Below are 22,725 nucleotides of genomic sequence, written 5' to 3' on the forward strand. Positions count from 1 at the left end.
GAGGCAAAGACTCTAAATGAGTTTTTGTGAATTTAGCCAACTCAGTTCCCTCTGGGGCACAAGATGCATTTGTAAATGGGTTTAGACTATAGTTCCTAGTTCATTTCAAACTCCAACACAAAATGAGTTTCAACTTTATTCATATTTCTAAGAATTATATATGTATCTCTTTTTCAAAAGCTGAGCTGAAAGAACATTATAAATGAATGCTATTATTTTGCCTACCTAAATAAAACAGTATGTCAAAAAATCACATTGGAGATGAAGAATTTGTTACTGTTATGTTTTCTTTTATCATCATTAAATGCCTCCAGTGACCCTTCAGTGGACTTTCCAGTGGACTTCCCAGCACCCACTCCACCTCATTCCCACGGAGAGAAGACATGCACTCTGGGGAAGAGAACTCAGCTCAAAGTGTAGACTGAATTGGCCTGCTGGTAAATTCATGTTCCTTGCGGACTTAAATTTGGGCATATGACACAATTCTAATCAAGGTGATGGAAAGACTTGGTTGCTGGAGCCAAAATCAAAACCGAAAAACCCTAGAAGTCATTTCTATTGACCAAACAGAAGTGAAAAAATGAATCATGACTCCTGAAACCACGAGGGGAACCAGAAGCCAATTCTGTTAACAGCCAGGTGAAGAGTGAGAAAGAACCCAGGATGTGGTGACACTGTTGAGCGGCTAGGTCAACCAGTTCTGAAGCCTGCTCTATCTCTGGACTTCCTGTTTCATGAGATTCTAAATATTCTTATTATTTAAGTATATTTAAATAGGTTTTTATGTGTGGTTGAAACAGTAATTATTTGTAGGATAACAGACACTTGGTACCAAAAGATCCTTACGAATAATTCTGTCCCTCTGTTCTTGACCACACTGTCTTGCAGAGATCAGACTGCATAGGACTCCCTGATCTGACCCAGTCACACGGTCAGGGGTAGGGGCAGTGAATGAAGGGAGCCCTTCTCACCTGATGCCCATCCAACTCCTGTTTCCATCACAGTCTGACTTACCGGGCAGTCAGTTCTATCTACTCTTCAAGCAGTTGTGCACCCAGTGAATGAACAATCAGGATATGCATAATCGTATGCCCCAAATGCCAGAAAATTAAAATTCAACTAAGTTGGACATTACATAAATTCCCCCAGAACTCAGCCTTCCCCTGACCATTTGGGTTGGGGAACATTCTTCTGGTCATAGCAATAACAATCACTAACACTTACCAGGTGTGCTGAGGACTTAATTTGCTTTATCTCATTTATTTGGCAATAACCCTAAGAGGTCAGTACTGTAAGAGGGCCCGTTTGGCAGATGAGGAAATGGAGGCTGAGACAGGTTGAAACATTGGCCCAAGATTGCTCAGCTACTGAGTATTCAAACTCAGGTCTGGCAGATTGTAGGGACTGAACAACTTGGCATCTGCCATTTCTTCCACCTCTGAGAGCCCAGGGACCTAGGATGCCCCAATGCACCAATGCACAAACCAGCATTGAAGTTTGAAACAGGAGTTAACTTTTGAAAGTACACAGATTATATCCAGCCCCAAATTGTCTCGGCAGCTGCTTCCGGACTCCAGGGTCTTGGTAATGGCTACACTCTAAAGCTCTGGCCAATGAGACCAACTTCCGACTTTGACTTCTAAGGTCTACTGCCACAGGTTATTAATCCAGGTACTGGGTTTACAGGTATTAAATCCTTAATACCTGAGACTATTACACATATGTCTGCGAGCCAGGCGAGAGCTACAGCAGAGACCAGGAAAGGGAATATTCTCTCGGAGCTTGAGTCTTTAACGGGGGGGGGGGGGGGGGGGGGGCAATGAATCCGGACCACCTTAAAACATCCCATTAAATCCAGTCATCATTTAGTGATTACTTTTTCTATGCCAGGTTCTGTGTTTGTCACTGCAGACACAAACAGAAAAAAGATACTATCCTCTGTTTGCGAAGTAAGCCTGGGTAAACCAAGTGTTAATAAATAAATTACTTCCGTTTGGACATTTCTTTTTCTGCTAGTAAATTTAAGGCTACATTCGACCGTTTGATCAAGCTTCCAATTAAGAGGAAGGCGCGTAATCCCACGCGCACCTGTGAAAAATAAATGCCCATTTCTCAGCTGGTAGCCGTTACTAGTTCCCTCCTGCAAGGCCCGTGTTTCTGTGTTTCTTGCGACCTTAATCATACTCAGTTCGCATGTAGAGGGGCTCGCTTCTCCAGTAAGACAGATACTTCAGTGGAACCACACTGTATTTGTCCCAACTCACCGGAGCTGGCTGGAACTGCTCTAGACTTGTGCTGGGCCTTGCAGTCGCTTTTCCTGCAGACATCCAGGCCGCCAGGTGCGTATTAACTAGGGGCGAGCTGGGAGTGGCAGTAAGCCTGGGGTTGGCAATAGCCAGGGGCCTTTCCGGCACTCGCTCGGTTTCAAGGGCATTCAGTCCTGGGACATTAGGAAAAGTGCGTAGCAGGAGAGAGAGAGGAACGAACTTCACCTGGATCCAATTCTACCCCATCAAGGCCGCCGTCCCCAGGTGGTACCAGAATCCAACCAATCGGAAAGGGAGTTACATCGACTGCGGCTGCGGCGTCCAATCCGGGGACGGGTCTTAGAAACCGCTAGGCGCCCGCGGGCTGGAAGCTTGTTCCGCAGTCGCGCGCCGGTCCGCCCCGCACCCTCGGAGCGCAGCGGGCCGCGCAGGTCTCGGGGAGGAAGGGCTGTTAACCGCGGGCGACGCCGGCTGCTGCGCAGGCGCCTCAGGAGGAGCTCGGCCCTGCCCGGCCCCGGCCCTTTCAGGGCTCCGGCGCCCCCGGTGCCCACGAGTGCCGGGTTCCGCGCGCAGCAGAGGAGCGGAGGCAGCGGGTGAGTGTGAGCCTGGCGCGACCGGCGTTCTCCCCGGCCGGTGGGGGGCTTTGAAAATGGAGGTGGTGAGGTCCCTTCCCCGCAGCGCACCCGCACATCCCCGGGGGGCCGTCCGCGGGGAACCCGGAGCGGCCAGGAGGTACCTGGCCAGGGGGCGGCCGGGGGCGGAGAGGGAAGAGGAAAGGAAACTGGGCGGCGGGGTGTGGACTGGCGGGCGCTGGTGTGCAGCTGGGGCCAGCGGGGTTGGCGGCGCCGCGGAGGGGCCGCGGGGGCAGGTGGGGAACGCGGGGCGGGCGCGACGGGCGCTTGGCTGGACAGGAGCGCCGTCGCAGGCAGCGCTACACCTGCGTCTGCCGGAATGTTCGACTAGAGTTGATGGTGATTACAGAACCAAGTTGAAAAACGGCTTTCCTAGACAGCCTACCAAGAAAGATAGCACTCGCGTGCTTTTTATCGGCCGGACACTGGGTTAAGCACTTTACAAACAACGCTTCCTTTTTCTGGGCACTGCGTCCTTGTGAGGTCATAGCGCCCCATTACACAGATGAGGAGAGCCCTGCTCAGAGTTCAGCACAGTTAGTGACCGCAGGCCGACTCAGGTTTACACCGGCCCTGGCTCCGCAGCGGTGTTTTTGCTTAACCTCCAGCCCACCTGGCGGCCCCAAGCCGGAAACCCTGCCAGTACTATAGGAAGTCAACTGCTGCTTTTAATATTCCAGCTTTCTTCTTTTTTTCCCAGAAGTTGTTCCCAGCTATTTTAAGGAAATTAATTGAAAAGTAAGGAGGAGGTATTTTATAAGTAAAATATATAAAATATAAATATCTCAATTCTTGCTTTTAACTTAGCTACAAAATATAATTTGGGAGAGATTCTGATGAAGACACGGGTTATTTTATGATGTAGAAAGTAAGGTAAGTGCAGCTGTTTTGAGGATACTTGGTTGACTGAAATAAAATCACACAACGTGAGAGTTGTGAGGTACGTTTTATTTGGGGCAAAATGAGGGCTATAGCCAGGGAGACAGCATTTTAGATAGCTCTGAGCAATTGCTCTGCAGAGGCAAGGGGAATCTCTGTTCTGTACGATTTTAGTGAAGCTGGGTTACAAGTGGTCAAGCACACACTTAGGCAGAAGCTTGCTGCTAGTCACGAGGAGCAGATATCATGATTAATTTTAGTGCTTTTGTATTGAAGAGATGCAAGAATTTGGGCTTATAAAATCTTCTCTTGAAAATATCTATCTGAAGGCCTCTCCTGCCAGTTTCCCCAGAGCACAGGGTGCCTGCCTCATTCCTGATCTCCACCTGGAACTCCTTTCAGGGAGGATTGGAGGTCAGTGGCCGCAGTGGCTCATGATACAGTCCAACCAGAGGTAGGTGGCAAGTGCCAGTGTGATTCAGTCCTTGCAGAGGCAGATGGCAAGTGCCAATTTTCAGTTGGCACTTGCTAGATATTTTTGCGTACTCTGGAAAATTGGGGAATAATTTAGAATCCTAGAATTTTTTAAGAACAAAGTCTTTTAGAAAGTAGTTATAGTTTTCTTTAGACTATCAAGAAAACAGCTAATAATAGTCTAGAGAAAACCACCAAAATTATCTATGTGCATATTTTATTTTATAGTGGTGTAAGAGTTTCATTATAAGTAGTATTTGCGAAGTGTTTAAAACTGGGCTTTTGTATTACGGGAGCAGATGGCGTGCTAATAGTGGCAAATGTCTTTCACCATATCCTGTAACTGTCGTACCCCCAGCTTCACTCGGGCTAGAATTGGCTGAGGTGCATTGGATTCTAGTAAGAAAGTTATCCCAGAGAGGTAGTGTGTTTTGTCCCCTGAATTGAAGAAAATTGCATACATCTGTTGCTGTTGGATGTTTGGATGTAGTTAAGATGACTCTGCTATTTTTTCCCTTCCATTTGACTTTTTTTTTTTGGTGTGAAAACTTACAGAATTTCTCCCAATGCTTTGTAACATAGCAATTAGTTATTTTTATTCCTTGAACTTGAGAACTTCTCACTGGTGTTTTGTTTATTGCTTAATACGTCCTGTTGGAGTGAAACAGAATGCAGCAGACATAGATACAGGCACTTGCTAATGAAAGATGTTCTGGCCAGAAAAGTTCTGTTAATAGTTTGGAGATTAATACTAGACTTTTTAACTTGCTTTTACTAGACTTGTTAACTTGTTTAGGACATGAAATTAGTGAGAGCTCAGACTGTAAAGCTACTGATTGCTTTCTGAGTTTGCCAGTCACTGGACTTCAGCTTCATCATATGTAAAAAGAAGACTAAATTGTTTCTAATTACTTTATTGTTTCACAGTAATATTCTGCCTGTCATAGTACAGACGTTTTTCCCAACACAACAGCTTTGTAACTGTTACCAAGTCCAAATTCATTCGGCTTGCCTCACGACAGGCCAATAAATCAGGAGAGGAGGTGTTGGGACAAGGATGATGACTTTATTCGGAAAGCCGGCAGACAGAGAAGATGACAGACTAATGTCCTGGGGAACCATCTTCCCCAAGTCAGAATTCAGGCTCCTTTTATTCTAAAAAGGGGAGAGGGGTATGCTTGGTTGTTGCAAACTTCTTGGTGCAGGAATTCTTTATTCTCGGACTCCTTTGTTCTTGTAGCTGTGCATGTGGGTCAGATCATGGTGTCCCTGAAACCCTCCAACAAAACAAACGTTATTTTCTACTCTGCAACTTGTTATCTTTCTATGAATGGAAAGGTGTTCAATATCCTTACAGGTTAGAGCCTTGAGACTAGGCTCTCCTGTATATTTTAGGCTCTAGGCAACATCCTTTTACAAAAGGTGCAGAACCAGCAAGACTAAGCCTAGGAAACAGAGCACAGGGTTTAAGCAAAGGAACAGATCTAACTCAGAGCAGATTTGTTCTTTCCTATTACACAACTAGGATGGATAAAAGGAAACTCTGCATTCTCATTTCTCAGACAACAGAAACTGAAACTGGAAGAAGTTGGACATGCCCACAGTCACCCATCTGCTAAAAATGAGCTCAAGTTCTAGGATCCTTCTGATTTCAGAGCCTGTAATCTGCACTGTGTCCATGCTTGTAAGCCTGGGCGCAAGGACCCAGCAGTGTGCTGAGGGATTAATGAACCTGGGGAGAAACAGGACATGTATCTAGGGCATCCTCTTCACTAAAGGTTTGGGGAAGAAAGATTTTGATTTGTATGTATTTTGTGAGAGAGGGACAGACACAGGTTTTCTTGTTTTGCACGTGGGAAGTAGACTAATACATTTTCACGTTAAAACATCCAAGTCTATTATAGAGTACAGATTTCATGTATAGAAACAACAAGATGTTGCCTCTTTTGTGGCAGGGCATTTCAGATGCTTTTAAGGTTGCAATTTCACTTCTCTCTACTCTGTGTTTTTTTTTTTTTATAGAATAGTTTTATTGAGATATAATTCACATACAATCCAGTCCACGCTTCTAAAGTGTGAATTTTACCGAGTCGTTGTGTTTTTTTTTTTATAGAATAGTTTTATTGAGATAAAATTCACATACAATCCAGTCCACTCTTCTAAAGTGTGAATTTTACCGAGTCATGCAACCATGACCATGCAACCGTGACTTTGTAATACATTTCAGACAGATTGTGACAATGATAATGTGTGGCGAAAGGGAATTAAGGTTGGCAATGATTCTGTAACTGTTTCATGGTAATTTGCGTGTTGGTTGGGTCCACATGCAAATTACTGTGGAGGGACTTGAATGCCAGGCGAAAGTGTTTGGACTTTTTGTGTCGACAGGGAAACTGAATACTTTTATTAGGGAAGTGTCGGGAACAGAGCAATTCCCAGGCAGATTAAGTTGGGAGCAGATGTTGGATGAGGAAGGAGAAGGTGATCCAGGTGGGAAGGTCAGTCAAAAGACAGAGGGCTCCGGACAGGAGCTGTTGAGGACTTTAAGAAGCAGGGAAGCAGTGGAGACAGACAAGAATTTGTAGCTGTTAAAAAGGCTTGTTAAACATGCAGGTTCCTGGCCTCTACTCTAGACCAGCTGGACTGACTGAACCATAATTTCCTGGGTGTAGAGACTGGACAGCTGCAGTTTAACAAGCTTCCCTCCGTGATCCTTCTGTCTCCTCTGCTGCTGTGGATGAGATGAAGGTGGAATTGACTAGCCTGGCAGCTGATGGTTGTCAGGACATCCCTGCCGGAGAGAACGGTGAAGCTGTTTCAAAGGATCAGGGAACTAAGGAAAGAGATGATTCAGAGGTGCAGGGGATGCATTCAGTTTGACACCTACCAGACTGGACTTGCCAGCAGAATAGTTTGTGCAGTGGGATTGGTTAGGAATGTAGACTGGGTTACTCAGGGTAGGAGCCAAGGCAATAAATAATGTTTCATTTTATTTTTTAAAAATAGATTTCTAAGTATCATTATGATACTCTGCCACGTATTTGCTGTTTTAGTCTACTCTGTTATTGGAAACAAATATTTAGTTACGGGAAAGCAGCCAGACACAGAGAGGAACCAGGGAATCCACTCAGTCCCAGCTTTCATGGAGACCTGCGTGCCCTGCACACCTGTTTTCAGGTGGCTGGACCCAGGGCAGGAGCCTGCATCGTTTTGTCATCTGACCCAACCCGGTCACGACTGTCTGAGGGAGGGGATGAGTTGTGTGTAAACACTAGGTCAGGAGCACCAAGTACTGAATGAGAAACAAGTACTGCTCTTCTGGAGAGCTGAAACTGCTGAGCTGTGACCAGAAGCTGTGTCTGTGCAAAGTATGTCTCTTGGACTAAGAATTCTTACTCTGTTCTTCAAGGAGGCAGTTTGATTCTGTTACTCTATACTGTTTGGGTTTCTTGGATGGCACCAGCAGATGTTCCTTGTACCACACTCAGAAGGCAGCCCGTCTCAGATTAAAGTGGTAGAGATGTTCCAGACCCCAAGATCCTCCCAAAAAATATCCTGTGCCTTTAGTCTTGAATTTTAAGTCCCTGGTTTCCAGTGGGTCCCAGCTTCCATCAGTAAGTGTTGGAATGACTGCACACACGCAGATCATCTAGGTGGTATGTCTGAAAGAAACAAAGTCTCTTCCTGCAAGTAATTGCAGTGGATGACTCGTGAACGTACCCGTCATAACCGTCTCCCCATCTTAACGTTGGTGCTGGTTAACTCCCCGCTGCTCTGCCCAGGACCTCTGGAGACATACACTCGGCCATAGCCTGGGTCTGCTTACTCTGAATAATGAATTCACTCACCTCTCTCTGGCCAGAACCCCGCATCCTTATGACTTTTGCTGAAAGTTACTTTTTAAACAGACTTTTTTTTTTTTAAAAAACTTCATCAGAACCTCTAGTCCAAAAACCTCCCTACTTCTCACATCTCTATCAGTTTCATCTTAGCTGCTGCATATCAAATGTCAGCCCCTCTTTAGTTGGCATCTTCAGCTTCCTTCATCACACTTTCTGCAGAATCTCAAGCTCAGGGAGGATCAGCTGCCTGTTTCGTTCATGCCTGTGCCAGGGCCACTGGCTTGCTAGAGAAAGCCAGTCATCAGGGTCACTCCCAAAATTCACGGCACCTGGTGTCAACACTGACCGCCAGTCCTGCTATTTCCTTGTACTCTCCTGTTCCCCACGTTGGTCCTCCCAGTCACTCTTTCTTAAACCTCCGAACCTGTGACCAGCCATCATCTTGCAGTAACTGATCCTACCTCTTACAGCACAGAGGAGGCAGCTCCCTTCACCTCCAGCCCACTGACCTGTTAGCTGACTCCCTTGCTCCTCCCCTCCTGTTACGGAGGAGGTTTCCTGCCCACGTAGAGGGACGCACTCGACCTAAACCACCTATCTCCTATTTCCTTAGGGACCAAAGAAGACAGAGATTTATTAGGGGCAAGCTGCTTTTGTAATTATAGGTCATTAAAAAAGAATGAAAAATCATGGGGAGCTCTGAGCCTGGGGAATTACATACAAGAGTTACAGTTGTCCCTCAGTATCCACAGGAGATTGGTGCCAGGAGCCCCTGCAAATACCGAAATCCGCCGATGCTCTAGTCTCTTCAATAGAATGGTGTAGGACAGTGAATACAGTTGGTGCCTCTGGGTTTTCCATCCACGGTTGGTTGAATCCATGGATGTGAAACCCGTGGATACGGGGAACCAACTATATGTCTTTGACAAGAAGAAGGAAGTTTAAAAGTAATGTGGTGATGAAGTTCATTTCAACAGCTGTTGGATTTCTTCAGAAGTTACCGTGGCATCCAGGTCCCTCTAGGTTTTGCCTTTTGGTCAGCCTCGTGTGAATATTAGGCAGGTACAGATAGAAGTGGGACCTTTTTCTCAAATAACATTTATTTCTTACTCCCCTTTTTTTAATGCCAATTATTTTTCAGGTGGAACTGGTGATGAGCCAGTATGGTTGAATTTCCATCTCCTGTTTCTTTGGGTTAAAAGGAACTATAGTGTACCGACCATTAAACTAGAAAAATATTCTCCTTCTCTGGAGTCCCTGGAAGCCTAGCGTTATTTCTATTTTGTGCAAAAGAATTGTTTTTGTTTCTTCATTTGTTCTTTTTTATTAAATTGAAGTGTAGTCAGTTACAATTTGTCACTTTCTGGTGTACAGCATTATGTCCCAGTCATGCATATACATATATTTGTTTTCATATTCTTTTTCATAAAAGATTATTACAAGATACTGAATATAGTTCCCTGTGCTATACAGAAGAAATTTGGGGTTTTTAAAATTTATTTTTATATATAGTGGCTGACATTTACAAATCTCAAATTCCAGATTTAGCCCTTCCTACTGCCTTTCCCCTGGTAACCAGAAAATTGTTTACTATGTCTGTGAGTCTGTTTGTTTTGTAGATGAGTTCATTAGTGTCGTCTTTTTTCTTTTTTTTAGATTCCACATATGAGTGATACCATACGGTATTTTTCTTTCTCTTTCTGGCTTACTTCACTTAGAATGGCATTCTCCAGGTCCATCCATGTTGCTGCAAATGGCATTATTTTATTCTTTTTTATGGCTGAGAAGTATTTCATTGTATAAACATACCACAACTTCTTTATCTATTCATCTGTCGATGGATATTTAGTTTGTTTCCATGTCTTGGCTATTGTATATAGTGCTGCTGTGAACATTGGGGTGCATGTATCTTTTTGAATTAGAGTTCCCTCCAGATATATGCCCAGGAGTGGGATTGCTGGATCATATGGTAAGTTTGTTTTTTGTCTTTTGAGGAATCTCCATACTGTTTTCCATAATGGCTGCACCAAACTACATTCCCACCAGCAGTAGGAGGGTTCCCTTTTTTCCACATCCTCTCCAGCATTTATCATTCATGGACTTTTGAATGATGGCCATTCTGACTGGTGTGAGGTGATACCTCATTGTAGTTTTGAGTTGCATTTCTCTGATAATTAGCAATGCTGAGCATTTTTTCATGTGTCTGTTGGCCATTTGTATGTCTTCATTGGAAAATTGCTTATTTGGGTCTTCTGCCCATTTTTGGATTGGGTTGGTTGGGTTTTTTTGTTATTAAGTTGTATGAGCTGTTTATATATTCTGGAAATTAAATCATTCTCAGTCGCATCATTTGTAGATATTTTCTCCCATTTAATAGGTTGTCATTTTGTTTTACTTAGTTTCCTTTGCTGTGCAAAAGCTTGTAAGTTTGATTAGGTCCCATTTGTTTATTTTTGCTTTTATTTCTCTTGCCTGGGTAGAGTGCCCTAGAGAATGTTGCTAAGATTTTTGTCAGAGAATGTTTTGCCTGTATTTTCTTCTAGGAGGTTTATCATATCTTGTCTTATATTTAAGCCTTTAAGCCATTTTGAGTTTATTTTTGTGTATGGTGTGAGGGAGTGTTTTAACTTCATTGATTTACAAGCTGCTGTCCAGTTTTCCCAATACCACTTGCTGAAGAGACTGTCTTTTCTGCATTGTGTATTCTTGCCTCCTTTGTCAAAGATTAATTAACCATAGGTCTGTGGGTTTATTTCTGGGCTGTCTATTCTGTTCCATTGATCCATGTCTGTTTTTATGCTGTTTTGATTACTGTAGTTCTATAGTATTGTCTGACTTTTGGGAGGGTTACTCCTCCAGCTTCATTTTTCTCTTCTGTATTGCTTCGACGGTTCTGGGTCTTTTGTGATTCCATATAAGTTATAGGATTATTTGTTCTAGTTCTGTGAAAAATGTCCTGGGTAATTTGATAGAGATCACATTAAATCTGTAGATTGCCTTGGGCAGTGTGGTCATCTTAACAATATTGATTCTCCCAGTCCAAGAGCATGGAGTCTTTCCTTTTCTTTAGGTCATCTTTAATTTCCTTAATCAGTGTTTTGTAGTTGTCTGTGTATAAGTCTTTCACCTCCTTGGTCAGATTTATTCTTAGATATTTTATTGTTTTGGATGCAGTTTTAAAAGGGATTGTTTCTTTACTTTCTTTTCCTGCTATTTTCATTGTTAGTGTAAAGAAATGCAACTGATTGCTGTATGTTCATCTTGCATCCTGCGACCTTGCCAAATTCTTTTATTAGCTCTGGTAGTTTTTGTGTGGAGCTTTTAGGGTTTTCTGTATATAGTATCATGTCATCTGCATATAGTGATGATTTTACCTCTTCTCTTCCAATTTGGATCCCTTTTCTTTTTCTTGCCTGATTGCTGTGGCTAGGACTTCCAAGACTATGTTGAATAGAAATGGTGAGAGTGGGCATCCTTGTCTTGTTCCAGATTTTAGTGGGAAGACTTTCAGTTTTTCACCATTGGGTATTATCCTGGCTGTAGGTTTGTCATAAATAGCTTTTATTATCTTGAAATATGTTCCCTCTATACCCACTTTGTTGGTTTACCATAAATGGGTGTTGTTTTATCAAATGCTTTTTCTGCATCTATTGAGGTGATCATGTGTTTTTTGCCCTTTCCTTTGTTGATGTGGTGTATCACATTGATTGATTTGTTTATGTTAAACCATCCTTGTGTCCCTCGGTTGAATCCAACTTGATAATGTTGTTTGATCCTTTTTATGTGCTGTTGGATTCTGTTTACTAATGTTTTGCATTTTTGTGTCTATGTTCATCAGTGATGTTGGCCTGTAATTTTCTTTTTTAGTAGTGTCCTTGTCTGGTTTTGGTATCAGGGTAATGATGGCTTCATAGCATGAGTTTGGGAGTACTCCCTTCTTTTCAATCTTTTGGAAGAGTTTGAGAAGGACTGGGGTGAGTTCTTTGTATGTTTGGTAGACTTCCCCAGAGAAGCCGTCTGGTCTTGGACTTTTATCTATAGGGGAGGTTTTTTTAATTGTTGATTCTATTTCATTTCTAGTAATCAGTCTGTTAAAGTGGTCAATTTCTTCTTGATTTAATCTCGGTGGACTGTGTGTTTCCAGATACTTGTCCATTTTTTCTATGTTGTCCAGTTTGTTTCCATATAGTTGTTTATAGTAGTTTTTTTTTTTTTTACATTTCTGTGATACTGGTTGTAATTTCTCCATTTTCCTTTCTTATTTTGTTTTGTGTGTGTGTGTGTTCTCTTTTCTTCTTGGTGAGCCTGGCCAGAGATTTGTCAATTTTGTTTACTCTTTCAAAAAACTAGCTCTTGGTTTGATGGATTTTTTCCTCTATTTTTTAAATCTCCATTTTATTTACTTCCACCCTGATATTTATAATTTCCTTTCTTCTGCTGACTTTAGGTTTTGTTTGCTCTTCTTTTTCTAATTCCTTTAGGTGATAGGTTAGGATGTTTACTTGAGATTGTTCTTGTTTTTGAGGAAGGCCTGTATCATTATGAACTTCCCTCTTAGGACTGCTTTTGCTGCATCCCATGGATTTTGTGTGGTTGTGTTTTGTCATTTGTCTTAAAGTATTTTTAATTTCTTCTTTGATTTCATTGTTGACCCATTGTTTTTCAGTAGCATGTTGTTTAATCTCAATGCTCTTTTTTTCTCCTTTGTTTTTCTGTGGTTGATTTCTAGTTTCATAACATTGTGGTCAGAAAAGATGCTTGAAATAATTTCTATCCTCTTAAATTTATTGAGGCTTCTTTTGTGTCCGAGTAAATTTTCTAGCCTAGAGAATGTTCCATCACACTTGAAAAGCATGTACATTCTGGTTTTTTGGAGATGTAATGTCCTACAAGGATCAACTGAGTCCAACTGTTCTGTCGTGTCATTTAGTATCTCCCATTGCCTTATTGATTTTCTGTTTAAAAGATCTGTCCAGTGATATTAATGGGGTGTTAAAATCTCCTACTATGATTGTGTTCCCATCAATTTCTCCCTTTATGTCTGTTAGTATTTATGTCTTTATGTATTTAGGTGCTCCTATATTGGGTGCATGTATGTTAAGAAGTGTAGTATCTTCATCTTGTATTGCTCCTTATATAGTAATTATATAGTATCACCATTACATAGTAATCAATATATACGTATTTTTCTATGGCCTTTGTTTTAAAGTCTGTTTTGTCTGATACCTATTTCTACTTCCACTTTCTTGTTGTTTCCATTTGCATAAAATCTTTTCCATCGTCTCACTTTCAATCTACGTATGTTTTTCACCCTAAAGTAGGTCTTTGGTAGACAACATATTTTAGGCTCTTGTTTTTATTATTCAGTCTGCCACTCTGTCTTTTGATTGGAGCATTTTTTTCCATTGACACTTATGGTAATTATTGATTGATGTGTGTTTATTGCCATTTTGAACTTAATTTTCCAGTTGACTTGGTATTTCCTCTTTGTTCCTTTTTCTTCTTGTGGTTTGATTATTTTCTTTTGTATTATCTTGATTTCTTTTTGGTTTTTGTGATTCTATTGTGTGCTTTTGACTTGTGGTTACCCTCAGAGCTATCAGTGCAGATCCACCGACATCTAGGTCCGTTGTAAAGATCACGCAGTCATACACCTGGATCCATGGCATGCCACCTAGTCAGCGCTGTCCCCAGTGCCTCGTCCACGTACGTACTGTAGGCAGGTCTGCTGACAACGTTGTCCTGCACGCACCCCCGCTGTGTGCCAGAACTCCACTCCTTGTTTGTCTTAGAGGCACGGGTCCACAAAGGCACCTGGGGAGCAAATCAGCCCCCTTTGCCTGGGACTGTAAACAAATCTCAATCCCACCTATGAAGTTGCAGAGCCCCTGGGTGTGGATTCAGGTTTCAGCCCCACCTCCACCTGGGAGCCCTGCACCAGCGAACATGGTGGCTATGGCTGTGCCCCACCTCTTCCCCCCTGATTACACACCTGCAATGGTGCCACAGGCCTGCAGAGGCAGTGGCTCTGGCCCATCTGGGTTAATGGGGACCCAGGCTATTCCTTTATGTATACACTCCCAGCCACGGCCCACAGCACACTCCAGCCCCATGAGGCTGCCTCTGCGCAGTCAGCCTCAGCCCTCCGCCTGGCTTGGGCAGCCAGCCCCAGCCCACCCCCACCAGCTCGCATCTAGGGCTGGGGATCATAGGGACCTTTTGTGCTGGTTTCTCTCAGTTCTGTTGGCGAGGCAGCTGCTGTGCACTCCTCCAAGCCTCGGAGGATCCCCCCTGCCCCATCCCACTGCCCTCTCCATTGGAGGGGGGGGGCATCCCAGCATAAGAGCGCTATTCCTCCTTTGCTGCTCCCTCCCTACAGGACAGGTCCCACACGAATTGCCTTTTTCTTCTCTTTTTTTCCTCCTACTAGATTTTGTGAGGAATTTTGTCATTTGAAGTAGGCAACATTCTGTCAAAGATCAGCAGGTGTTCTGAGTGAATGGGTGGGTCTGTGGATGTCTTGGTGTATTCTTGGGAGAGGGTGAGCTAAATTATTCTGAAGGCTTAAATAAGAACATAGGATAAGAATCTAGAACAACTTTTTGCTGCTGCAGACAAGCAAGATAGCCAAATAGGACTATTTGTGTCTCCACAAATATAAGAATCGCCCACATCCCTTTCAGAGCATGAAAAATGGGGCAGGACACATGATTGGACAAGGAGAGGCAATTTTTATTTTTTCCAACTTTAGCTTTATTCAGTTATCTTTCAGTGACACTGTTTACTTTCTCAGCTGATATAGGTAAAGCTGGTATAAAAAAGTTTACAAATGTTGGTTTTCATCTCCTCGTGGCTAAACTTCAGAAACCTAACCCAAATCAAATAACATTACTTGTGAATGGTGTGTTTATATTTTAGGAACCCTGATTGCCCTCCTTCAACGCGTCCATTATGCACTTATTTCTGATACTTCTGTTTTCTGGACTCATAACTGGTGGCAGAGGGAACTCTTCCTATACGTTGCCACCCAAGCTACTACTTGTATCCTTTGATGGCTTCAGAGCTGACTATCTCCGGAACTTTGAATTTCCTCATCTCCAGAATTTTATCAAAGAAGGCATCTTAGTAGAGCAGGTTAAAAATGTTTTTATCACAAAAACATTTCCAAACCACTACAGTATCGTGACAGGCCTGTATGAAGAAAGCCATGGCATTGTGGCTAACTCCATGTATGATGTCGTCACCAAGAAACACTTCTCCGACTTCAATGACAAGGATCCTTTCTGGTGGAATGAGGCAGTGCCTATTTGGGTGACCAACCAGCTTCAGGAAAACAGGTCCAGCGCTGCTGCTATGTGGCCTGGGACCGACGTCCCCATTCGCAATGCCACGCCTTCCTATTTCATGAACTACAGCTCCTCGGTGTCATTTGGGGAGAGGCTCAGTAACATCACCACGTGGCTGAGCAGTTCCAACCCACCAGTCACCTTTGCGACACTCTATTGGGAAGAGCCAGATGCAAGCGGCCACAGGTACGGCCCTGAAGATAAAGACAACATGCGCAGAGTGTTGAAGGAGATAGATGACCATATCGGTGAGCTAGTCCACAAGCTCAAGGCGTTAGGGCTGTGGGAAAATCTTAACGTGATCATCACAAGTGATCATGGGATGACGCAGTGTTCTTCGGGGAGGCTGATAAACTTGGATGCGTGCATCAACCGTTCAGACTACGCTCTTATAGACTTGACCCCAGTTGCTGCAATACTTCCCAAAATCAGTAAGTAAACTTTCAGCAAGGAATATTTGAATGGGGCAGTTGATTAAGGGAGGGTTTTGTAAAAGAATGAAGCTTGGGCTTTTTGTAGTTCACGACCACCTACTCTTAGAGTGGGATTATATTTTGCCCCTAATGCATAAGTTTTTAAGCAATCAGTTAGCTTAAGGTTTAGGTTCAAGATGATTATTTCTTTGCTTTCTGATGTATTTCTTAATTATTCACACTAATGAAAAAAGTAAATTTTGATCCTTAAAAAACATCTTGGACTTTTGTGTGAGATCTACCTTTCATTTACTGATCTTAGAATTAGTAATGAGTAATAATATGTAAGGAGTTTATATTTACTTAGGAAGCCAGGTGTGAAATTTGTCCTCTTTGTGTAAAAGTCCACCAGGGATAATCACAACATGAGAGAGACAGAGAAGTGAACACTTGAAAAGGTGTGTGTCTGTCTGTCTCCAACACTGTTACATAATTATTATTGCTCTGTTTTTTAAATGATTAAAAGTGATGTAATGGATAACATTGTTCAGGACTTACTTCCAGTTATTCTAGTTAGAAATATTTTTTCCTTATCAGTCAACCATGACTTTTTTTCCTTGCTACTTCCTTTCCTTCCAGACATAACAGAGGCTTATAACAAACTGAAAATCTGTAACTCGCACATGAATGTTTATCTCAAAGAAGACATTCCTGCCAGATTTCATTACCAACATAATGATCGAATTCAGCCCATTATTCTGGTTGCTGATGAAGGCTGGACAATTGTGCTAAATAAATCATCACCACCAAAATGTAAGTATTGATTTAGGATCTTCCTTTTGGATCCCAGGGATAAATCACATGTTGTGACATTGTCCCGTTAACAGGGTACTTTGATTTAGAGATGTTGACACAGTATAATTAGTTTAATTTTCAACTAGATTATTATCAGGTTTTCATTTGGAAGCAATTTATAGAAACTGCTGTTTCACCCTCAGATTAGAAGATTGGGTGATCTTAAGGGTCAAGGAGTCATTTTACTTTATTTCCCAAACTGCACTACTGTCAGTAACCTTCAAGGTTGGTTCTCTTGACCTGTAAAAATAAAGGAATAGTAAAGGAACAGAGAAGACTAAAAAGTAAAGAAAGTAAAAGGGGAGAGATTAGCTAGTTCAAATTCCTTTTTATTTTTGTTTAAAAATACATATTTGTCTAGGTAATCCTAGGTCTTTTCCCAATGATGAAATCCTTTACCTGAGTGCTACAGCCATTTAGAACACCGGGCAAGAACCAGAAAGTGTGCAAGCAAAAATCTACCAAGTAGATTAAATAGATGGACCCAAATCTCTCCTAAAACTGAGGAAATGTATAGGGGAGAATTCCAGATCTTCCCTGAACTGAAGCTTACTTACCCATATGTAAATACATCTTGAATACATTTTTTTAAAATCTGATTTTTGTAGACTACAGCAGGAGTTAGAAAATTTTTCTGTGGAAGGGCAGATGGTAAATATCTTAGGCTTTGTGGGCCAGCCGGTCTCTGTCTCAGCTCCTCAGTTCTGCCTGTGTGGTGGGGAAGCAGCCATGGCCAGTATGTGAACAGACTGACACGGGGTGTTCTGCTGACACTTCCTTTACGGGGACAGGCGGGGGGCTGCACGTGGCCGGGGGCTGCCGTCTGCAGGTCCCTGATCCAGAGCAGCTCAGACGCACCAGGCGAGGATAAGACTGAAGGCCTTTGGACTTTATGTATTACTTATGTTTATGTACTCATTATTGAAGACTTAGAAAATAAAGAAAACATTTAGAAAAGGGAACAAAAACTGTCCGTAATCCCTCCATACAGAAGTGTAGACAAGTGTTCATTGCGGGAGTTTTCCCCTTCTAATCTTTTTCTCTGTTACATACACATGCATGTTTTTATTGTGGTCATATTGTTTATATTATTCATATTATAATCATTCATTTACAGTATTGAAATCATAGTATCTATAGCGTTACATTCTGCTTTGCATTGTATTGGTCACGTGCGTTATTTTTGTTATGAAATGTTTTACACATGCTCTTAAAGAATGAGGTAACAGACACGTTACACTCATCACTCAGCCACCTGCACTTCATAAGGGAGAGGGAGCTTATTAAATGTAATTGGCGTATATTAAAAGGCACTATTGAGACTGGTATTGGAGTGATACCGGAGACCATCAGATTTTTCTGAGTTAGACTTTCACTGGACTGACAAGTTGGAAGTCAGCTTAGCTTAGCCTTCACCTGCAATGCAAGAAGATCCTTTGGTAACATTGTCAGTCACCTGGCCCTGCAGACGTTGAGGTGTTGGTTAGCTGTCATGAAGCCAGGGGTAGGTAATACAGTCCTGTTTCTTGTCCCAGAGCAGCTGACAGGGGAGGCTGCAGATCCCCCGCCTCCCCACGCACTGGTCTCACTGACTCCTCTTCCTACCCACTCTGTCTCCGGTGCTGTTTGCAGTATGCTTTTGCAAACAGTGCTGGACCCGGACAGGTGATATAAATGGGGCTCAGACTGAGAGATGAGTACATCAGGTTGAGACATAGTTTTAAAGCCTGAGGCCATGAGTGATTGGGACAAAGGGGGTGTGTGTGAAATATGGGATGTGGCCGAGTCGAAGGAAACAGGAAATTTTACCCAATTCATCAGAATTCTAATGGGTGAGAATGCACTGGTAAGAACCTAGTGTCTTGACAATAAAAGTGAGTTATTTTGTGATAGAAACGATCTTGTTTATTAATGTCCTGTTGTTCTTTTTCAGTAGGTGACCATGGTTATGATAATTCTTTGCTGAGTATGAATCCGTTCCTAGCTGCCCATGGGCCTGCATTTCACAAAGGCTACAAACATAGCACCATTAACATTGTGGACATTTACCCAATGATGTGCCACATCCTGGGATTAAAGCCACGTCTCAATAATGGAACCTTCAGTCATACCAAGTGCTTGCTGGTCGACCAGTGGTGCATCAATCTCCCAGAAGCCATCGGAATTGTTATTGGTGTGCTCTTGGTCTTAACCACTCTCACCTGCCTCATCATAGTCATGCAGAACAGACTCTCGGGGCCCCGGCCGTTCTCCCGACTTCAGCTGCAAGATGACGACGACGATCCTTTAATTGGGTAACGAGTGTGCGGGGGTTTGTATAAAGCGGCTTTGATTAGGACATACCCCAGGAGTGGTGTTCTCACTATGAAAAAGTCTACTTTGAAAGACAGAGCGCTTGGACCAAGCATGCCAAAATGATTGTGTTCTGTTTTTCCTTGTGTTTTGCTTTGCAGCATTAGCTAGTACAGAAGACCCTGACCATAGAAAAAACTGCTAGAAAATCATTCGTTAACACCGTTTGTCCAACCGGAAACTTTTTTTTTAAGAAAAACACTGCCTTTGCCTTTTTTTTTTCTCTTTGCAATGAAGATTTGACACATCTTCAGGTGAAACTATACCAAAATTTCATGGGTCTGCTTTTCGAATAAGTTTTTATATTTGTAAATTAAACAACAAAAATCTTAATAAAATTTGTGGATTTTGTGTATCAGGGAGGAAAAGGTTCCTATATTTTTATATTTACCTTTAATAAGAGTGTGTATCCCAAGTAAACCATTGAGGTAGGAAATTCTCTGTGATGGTTAATAAAATGGATCAACCAGGCAGAGCAGATCTAATGAAGAAATGATTTTAAGAAAAGCTGTTACAGAAAAAAAAGACTGATACAAAGCCTGAGTCTTCCCCCCTTGTGTCTTTGTTAAGACCCTTAAGGTAGTGAAGCCTCAAAAGATATCTTTTGAAGGTTATTGCTAATAGGAAATTCAGAAAATAAGGAAAAGTGCTTTTCTCTCTGTGCTTAATGCCTTTGTGTGAGTTATGTAGTTGTGTGTGTGTGTGTGTTTGTGTGTGTGGATGTACAGACCGTGTGACTTACAGGAGGTGGTGAGAGGACACTAGACTAGAGGCAGGCTTCCACATCCCCTTAGAACACAGCTCTCAGGAAAGGTTATGTTTGTATTTGACATTTATTTACTTTCTTATAACTCACAAGTTATTTAAAATCACAATTTTTAAAAGTTCATTAATTTTTGTTACCATTTTTAACTTTCTCATGTTGTTTTTTGCAACCAGAGATGGATCCAAGCCCTGCAGAAAAGTTATGACCTGAATACCAGTCTGGTTTTGATTGGGTCACACTGAGAAAGAGAGATTTTTATACTTACCTTTGGGAATTTTATGCCTTACTTTTTAAGCAGTAGAGCTGAATTTAAAATGGAACTTAGGGTCTTTGATCTTTTACAGTAATCGTATGTTAAGTGACTGAATGATCTCCCAGCGCTCTGTTAACCTTCAGGAGCGTGAGTGCTGCTTCTGCTTTTTCCTCCAATGTTTGGTTCATAGAAATAACCACTCTGCTCCTATTATTTTTTTCTTAACATACTTGTTCGGAGCCCAGGGTTTGTTGTGAATTAACTGTCATCTTACCTTTGCTAAGTGGTACCTTCTAATAATCAGAATTAATATGAAGAACCTGAGTTGGGGCAGACTAGCTTGTATCTATTAGAGGAAAAACTGGGTTTGAGAACTGTTCATCAGGACCTGAGGCAAGGAATTAACATTACTCGTGTGATCTTCAAAGTTTTGACAATGTGAAATAAACAAGGTAACTGTTTTGCAGCTGCAGAAATAACCTGCAATAAATATGCCACCCAGCTAAGTGCTGATGATCTGTGATGGTAAAGAACAGTGGTGCCAGGTACCGGGCAGATCCACCATCCTTGTCACTGCGGACGCCCTGATCCTGGCATTTGGTGCCTGTTGTTCTTTGGTTCTCGAGCAGCATTTGCACACCCTGTGTGAATAGTCTGTGCACACAGTCAGAAGGTAACTGTATTAAGAACAGCATAATAAATAAATAAAACCAACAGGACTAGTTTGCCTTTTGACAAATTTCATTTCAGATGAAATTGCATAAGTTATCTTAAAGGTTAATAGTTGATCTGAACAGAATGATAGAAAAATTTCTTTCTACTTCAATTTCCATTAAAAAAAGAGAGGGAGAGAACAGTCACATTTAGAGCCATGAGCATTTTTGGAAATGTCTAAAATAGTAGCAGGCAATTATACTAATAGAGCAGAGCTTGGCGCTTGCAGTAGTGTGAGCTTTAATGGTTCTATTGGCTTGACTGGTGGTTGTGAGTTTCAGAAATCTGTACATAGCATCCAGCCTGTGAGTGGATTTCATACAGGACAGACTAGGAAGGGGATGCCCTGGCAGTGTCTCAGCCCTTTGAACAAAATACATTTACCTATTTGTCTTTTTCCTTCATTCCATTCTCAAAATATTAACTTGAATTATAAATGTTTTATATATATATATAGATAGAGGTGGACAAGAACAGTATTTATTTAATCAGAGACATATATTATTATATTGAACTTTACATTAATTCATTTGTATCTTTAAAAACTTATCACTCAGAGCCGATGACTCCTCTAGTACACTGAGAAAAATGTTTTAGTAAAGCCAGCCCTTTTCACTAATGTTTTGGTGTGTATTTTGTTAAATATTTGACTGATATACTGCTGTGTTTTCTGGGTAGTAGGAAGTATTTGGCTCCAGGAAACATTTACTGTTTGTGACAACAATGTGCAAAGGTAATAGGAAAACGTTTCACTAAGTTTTTTGTGAGTTCAGTGAATGAATTTAGAATAAGTACATTTACTGATAACATAGGGACAGTCTGCTGCTGCTGTTAATGTGTAAGTGTTTCTGGTAAACAGCAATAGAATAAGAATCATTTCACTGCTCTGTACTATAGGTTTTGTGTTACTGTTCCATTAAGCTTGGCATGAGCTTAAAGATAAATTCTTGGAAAATTGATGGATTAAAGATGCCTTTGCATTGTTCTTAGGTGTTTCCTTCTCTCACCCGTATCTGGTAAACTTTAAGGATGATTGCATTTAATTCCATTTATTTGGAAGGCTTTACTTCATTGTGAATATATATATAAAGCTACAAAGGAAGGACAAAGTGAGATGGAAAGTGTTTATTTATTATGAATTCTTAAAATAGTGTGTAAATAAATGACATGAGTGTGCTCTAAAGAAATCTGTATTTAGTGCCTTAAGTTAAAGTAAAATATATTTTCACTGTATTGTTTGGAGTTCCTGGTTATGACTTTGCTTATGATTAAAAAGTTTTATGTGAATAAAATCTACCAAAACATTTTTACTGTAATTATTAAGTATACAATGCGATGGCACTGATGATTTGTCACCCTCTTGCCAGGCAGACACGTTGTGATAGATGTTGACAGATTTGTTATACTTCAAGAATCCACTTACTTAAGCCAGGATTAAGTGTGTACCATTTAACCAAATTTTTAAAGCCGTGTATAAATATACAGTCCAACATGAGGACATCATAGGAGAAAGCCAAGATAAATTTTGCAAAGTTTCTAGAACTATAATTTATTAGCTTACAGTAGAAGGGAAGAGGTTTGAAAAAGCTGATTACAAAACACTAGGGGATGAAGCCGGGATTACAGCATTTAAACTTTTTTTGTACATAGCTGTGAGTACTTAATCTTTTCCAATACAGTACAGATGCAAACAAGTTTCCTCCAAGAGCACAGTGATTAATTTCCTATTTTGACCTTCACTGAACACTGCTAGGAACTGTGGGAAAACGAGAAAAAGGTACTTTCTTTACTTTGGAAGAGAGGTCTGTAGTATTTCAAGAGTGGTAAAACTTTATACCGACAAATTACTTCCGTCTACTTGTGGTTTAACTCTTGTGCTGAGACATCCTGGGGTCCAGAACCGGTTCCCAGGCCCTGTGCTTCCTGAAGGCC

The 22,725-nt window shown here is 41.7% G+C and overlaps 2 protein-coding genes across 9 annotated transcripts in view; one reads left to right on the forward strand and one right to left on the reverse strand.

Moving 5' to 3' along the window:
- CLIC5 (chloride intracellular channel 5) overlaps positions 1–2,537 on the reverse strand; it is a 152,270-nt gene extending 149,733 nt beyond the window's left edge. For 2 of the 3 annotated variants that reach the window (XM_064476552.1, XM_031434599.2), the window contains exon 1: positions 2,265–2,537. The gene's annotated coding sequence lies outside the window, so the exon portion shown is untranslated. The remainder of the gene's footprint in view (positions 1–2,264) is intronic. The other variant, XM_064476553.1, reaches the window with a different exon arrangement.
- Positions 2,538–2,678: 141 nt separating this feature from the next.
- ENPP4 (ectonucleotide pyrophosphatase/phosphodiesterase 4) lies at positions 2,679–22,097 on the forward strand. 6 transcript variants are annotated; one of them, XM_031434596.2, is made up of 4 exons: positions 2,679–2,860; positions 15,013–15,871; positions 16,493–16,666; positions 18,645–22,097. In XM_031434596.2, exons 2-4 carry the CDS (start codon positions 15,046–15,048, stop codon positions 19,004–19,006), a joined length of 1,362 nt encoding a protein of 453 aa, XP_031290456.2. In that variant the 5' UTR covers positions 2,679–2,860; positions 15,013–15,045; the 3' UTR covers positions 19,007–22,097. The 6 variants fall into 6 exon arrangements, with proteins under 6 accessions (XP_031290456.2, XP_031290455.2, XP_064332628.1 ...); XM_031434595.2 differs by having other exon boundaries at positions 2,682–2,860; positions 18,642–22,097; XM_064476558.1 differs by lacking the exon at positions 2,679–2,860 and adding an exon at positions 3,446–3,637 and having other exon boundaries at positions 18,642–22,097.
- The last annotated feature ends 628 nt before the right edge of the window (positions 22,098–22,725 follow it).

Source organism: Camelus dromedarius, chromosome 19 (assembly GCF_036321535.1).
Source record: "Camelus dromedarius isolate mCamDro1 chromosome 19, mCamDro1.pat, whole genome shotgun sequence".
NCBI classification, from domain to species: Eukaryota; Metazoa; Chordata; class Mammalia; order Artiodactyla; family Camelidae; genus Camelus; species Camelus dromedarius.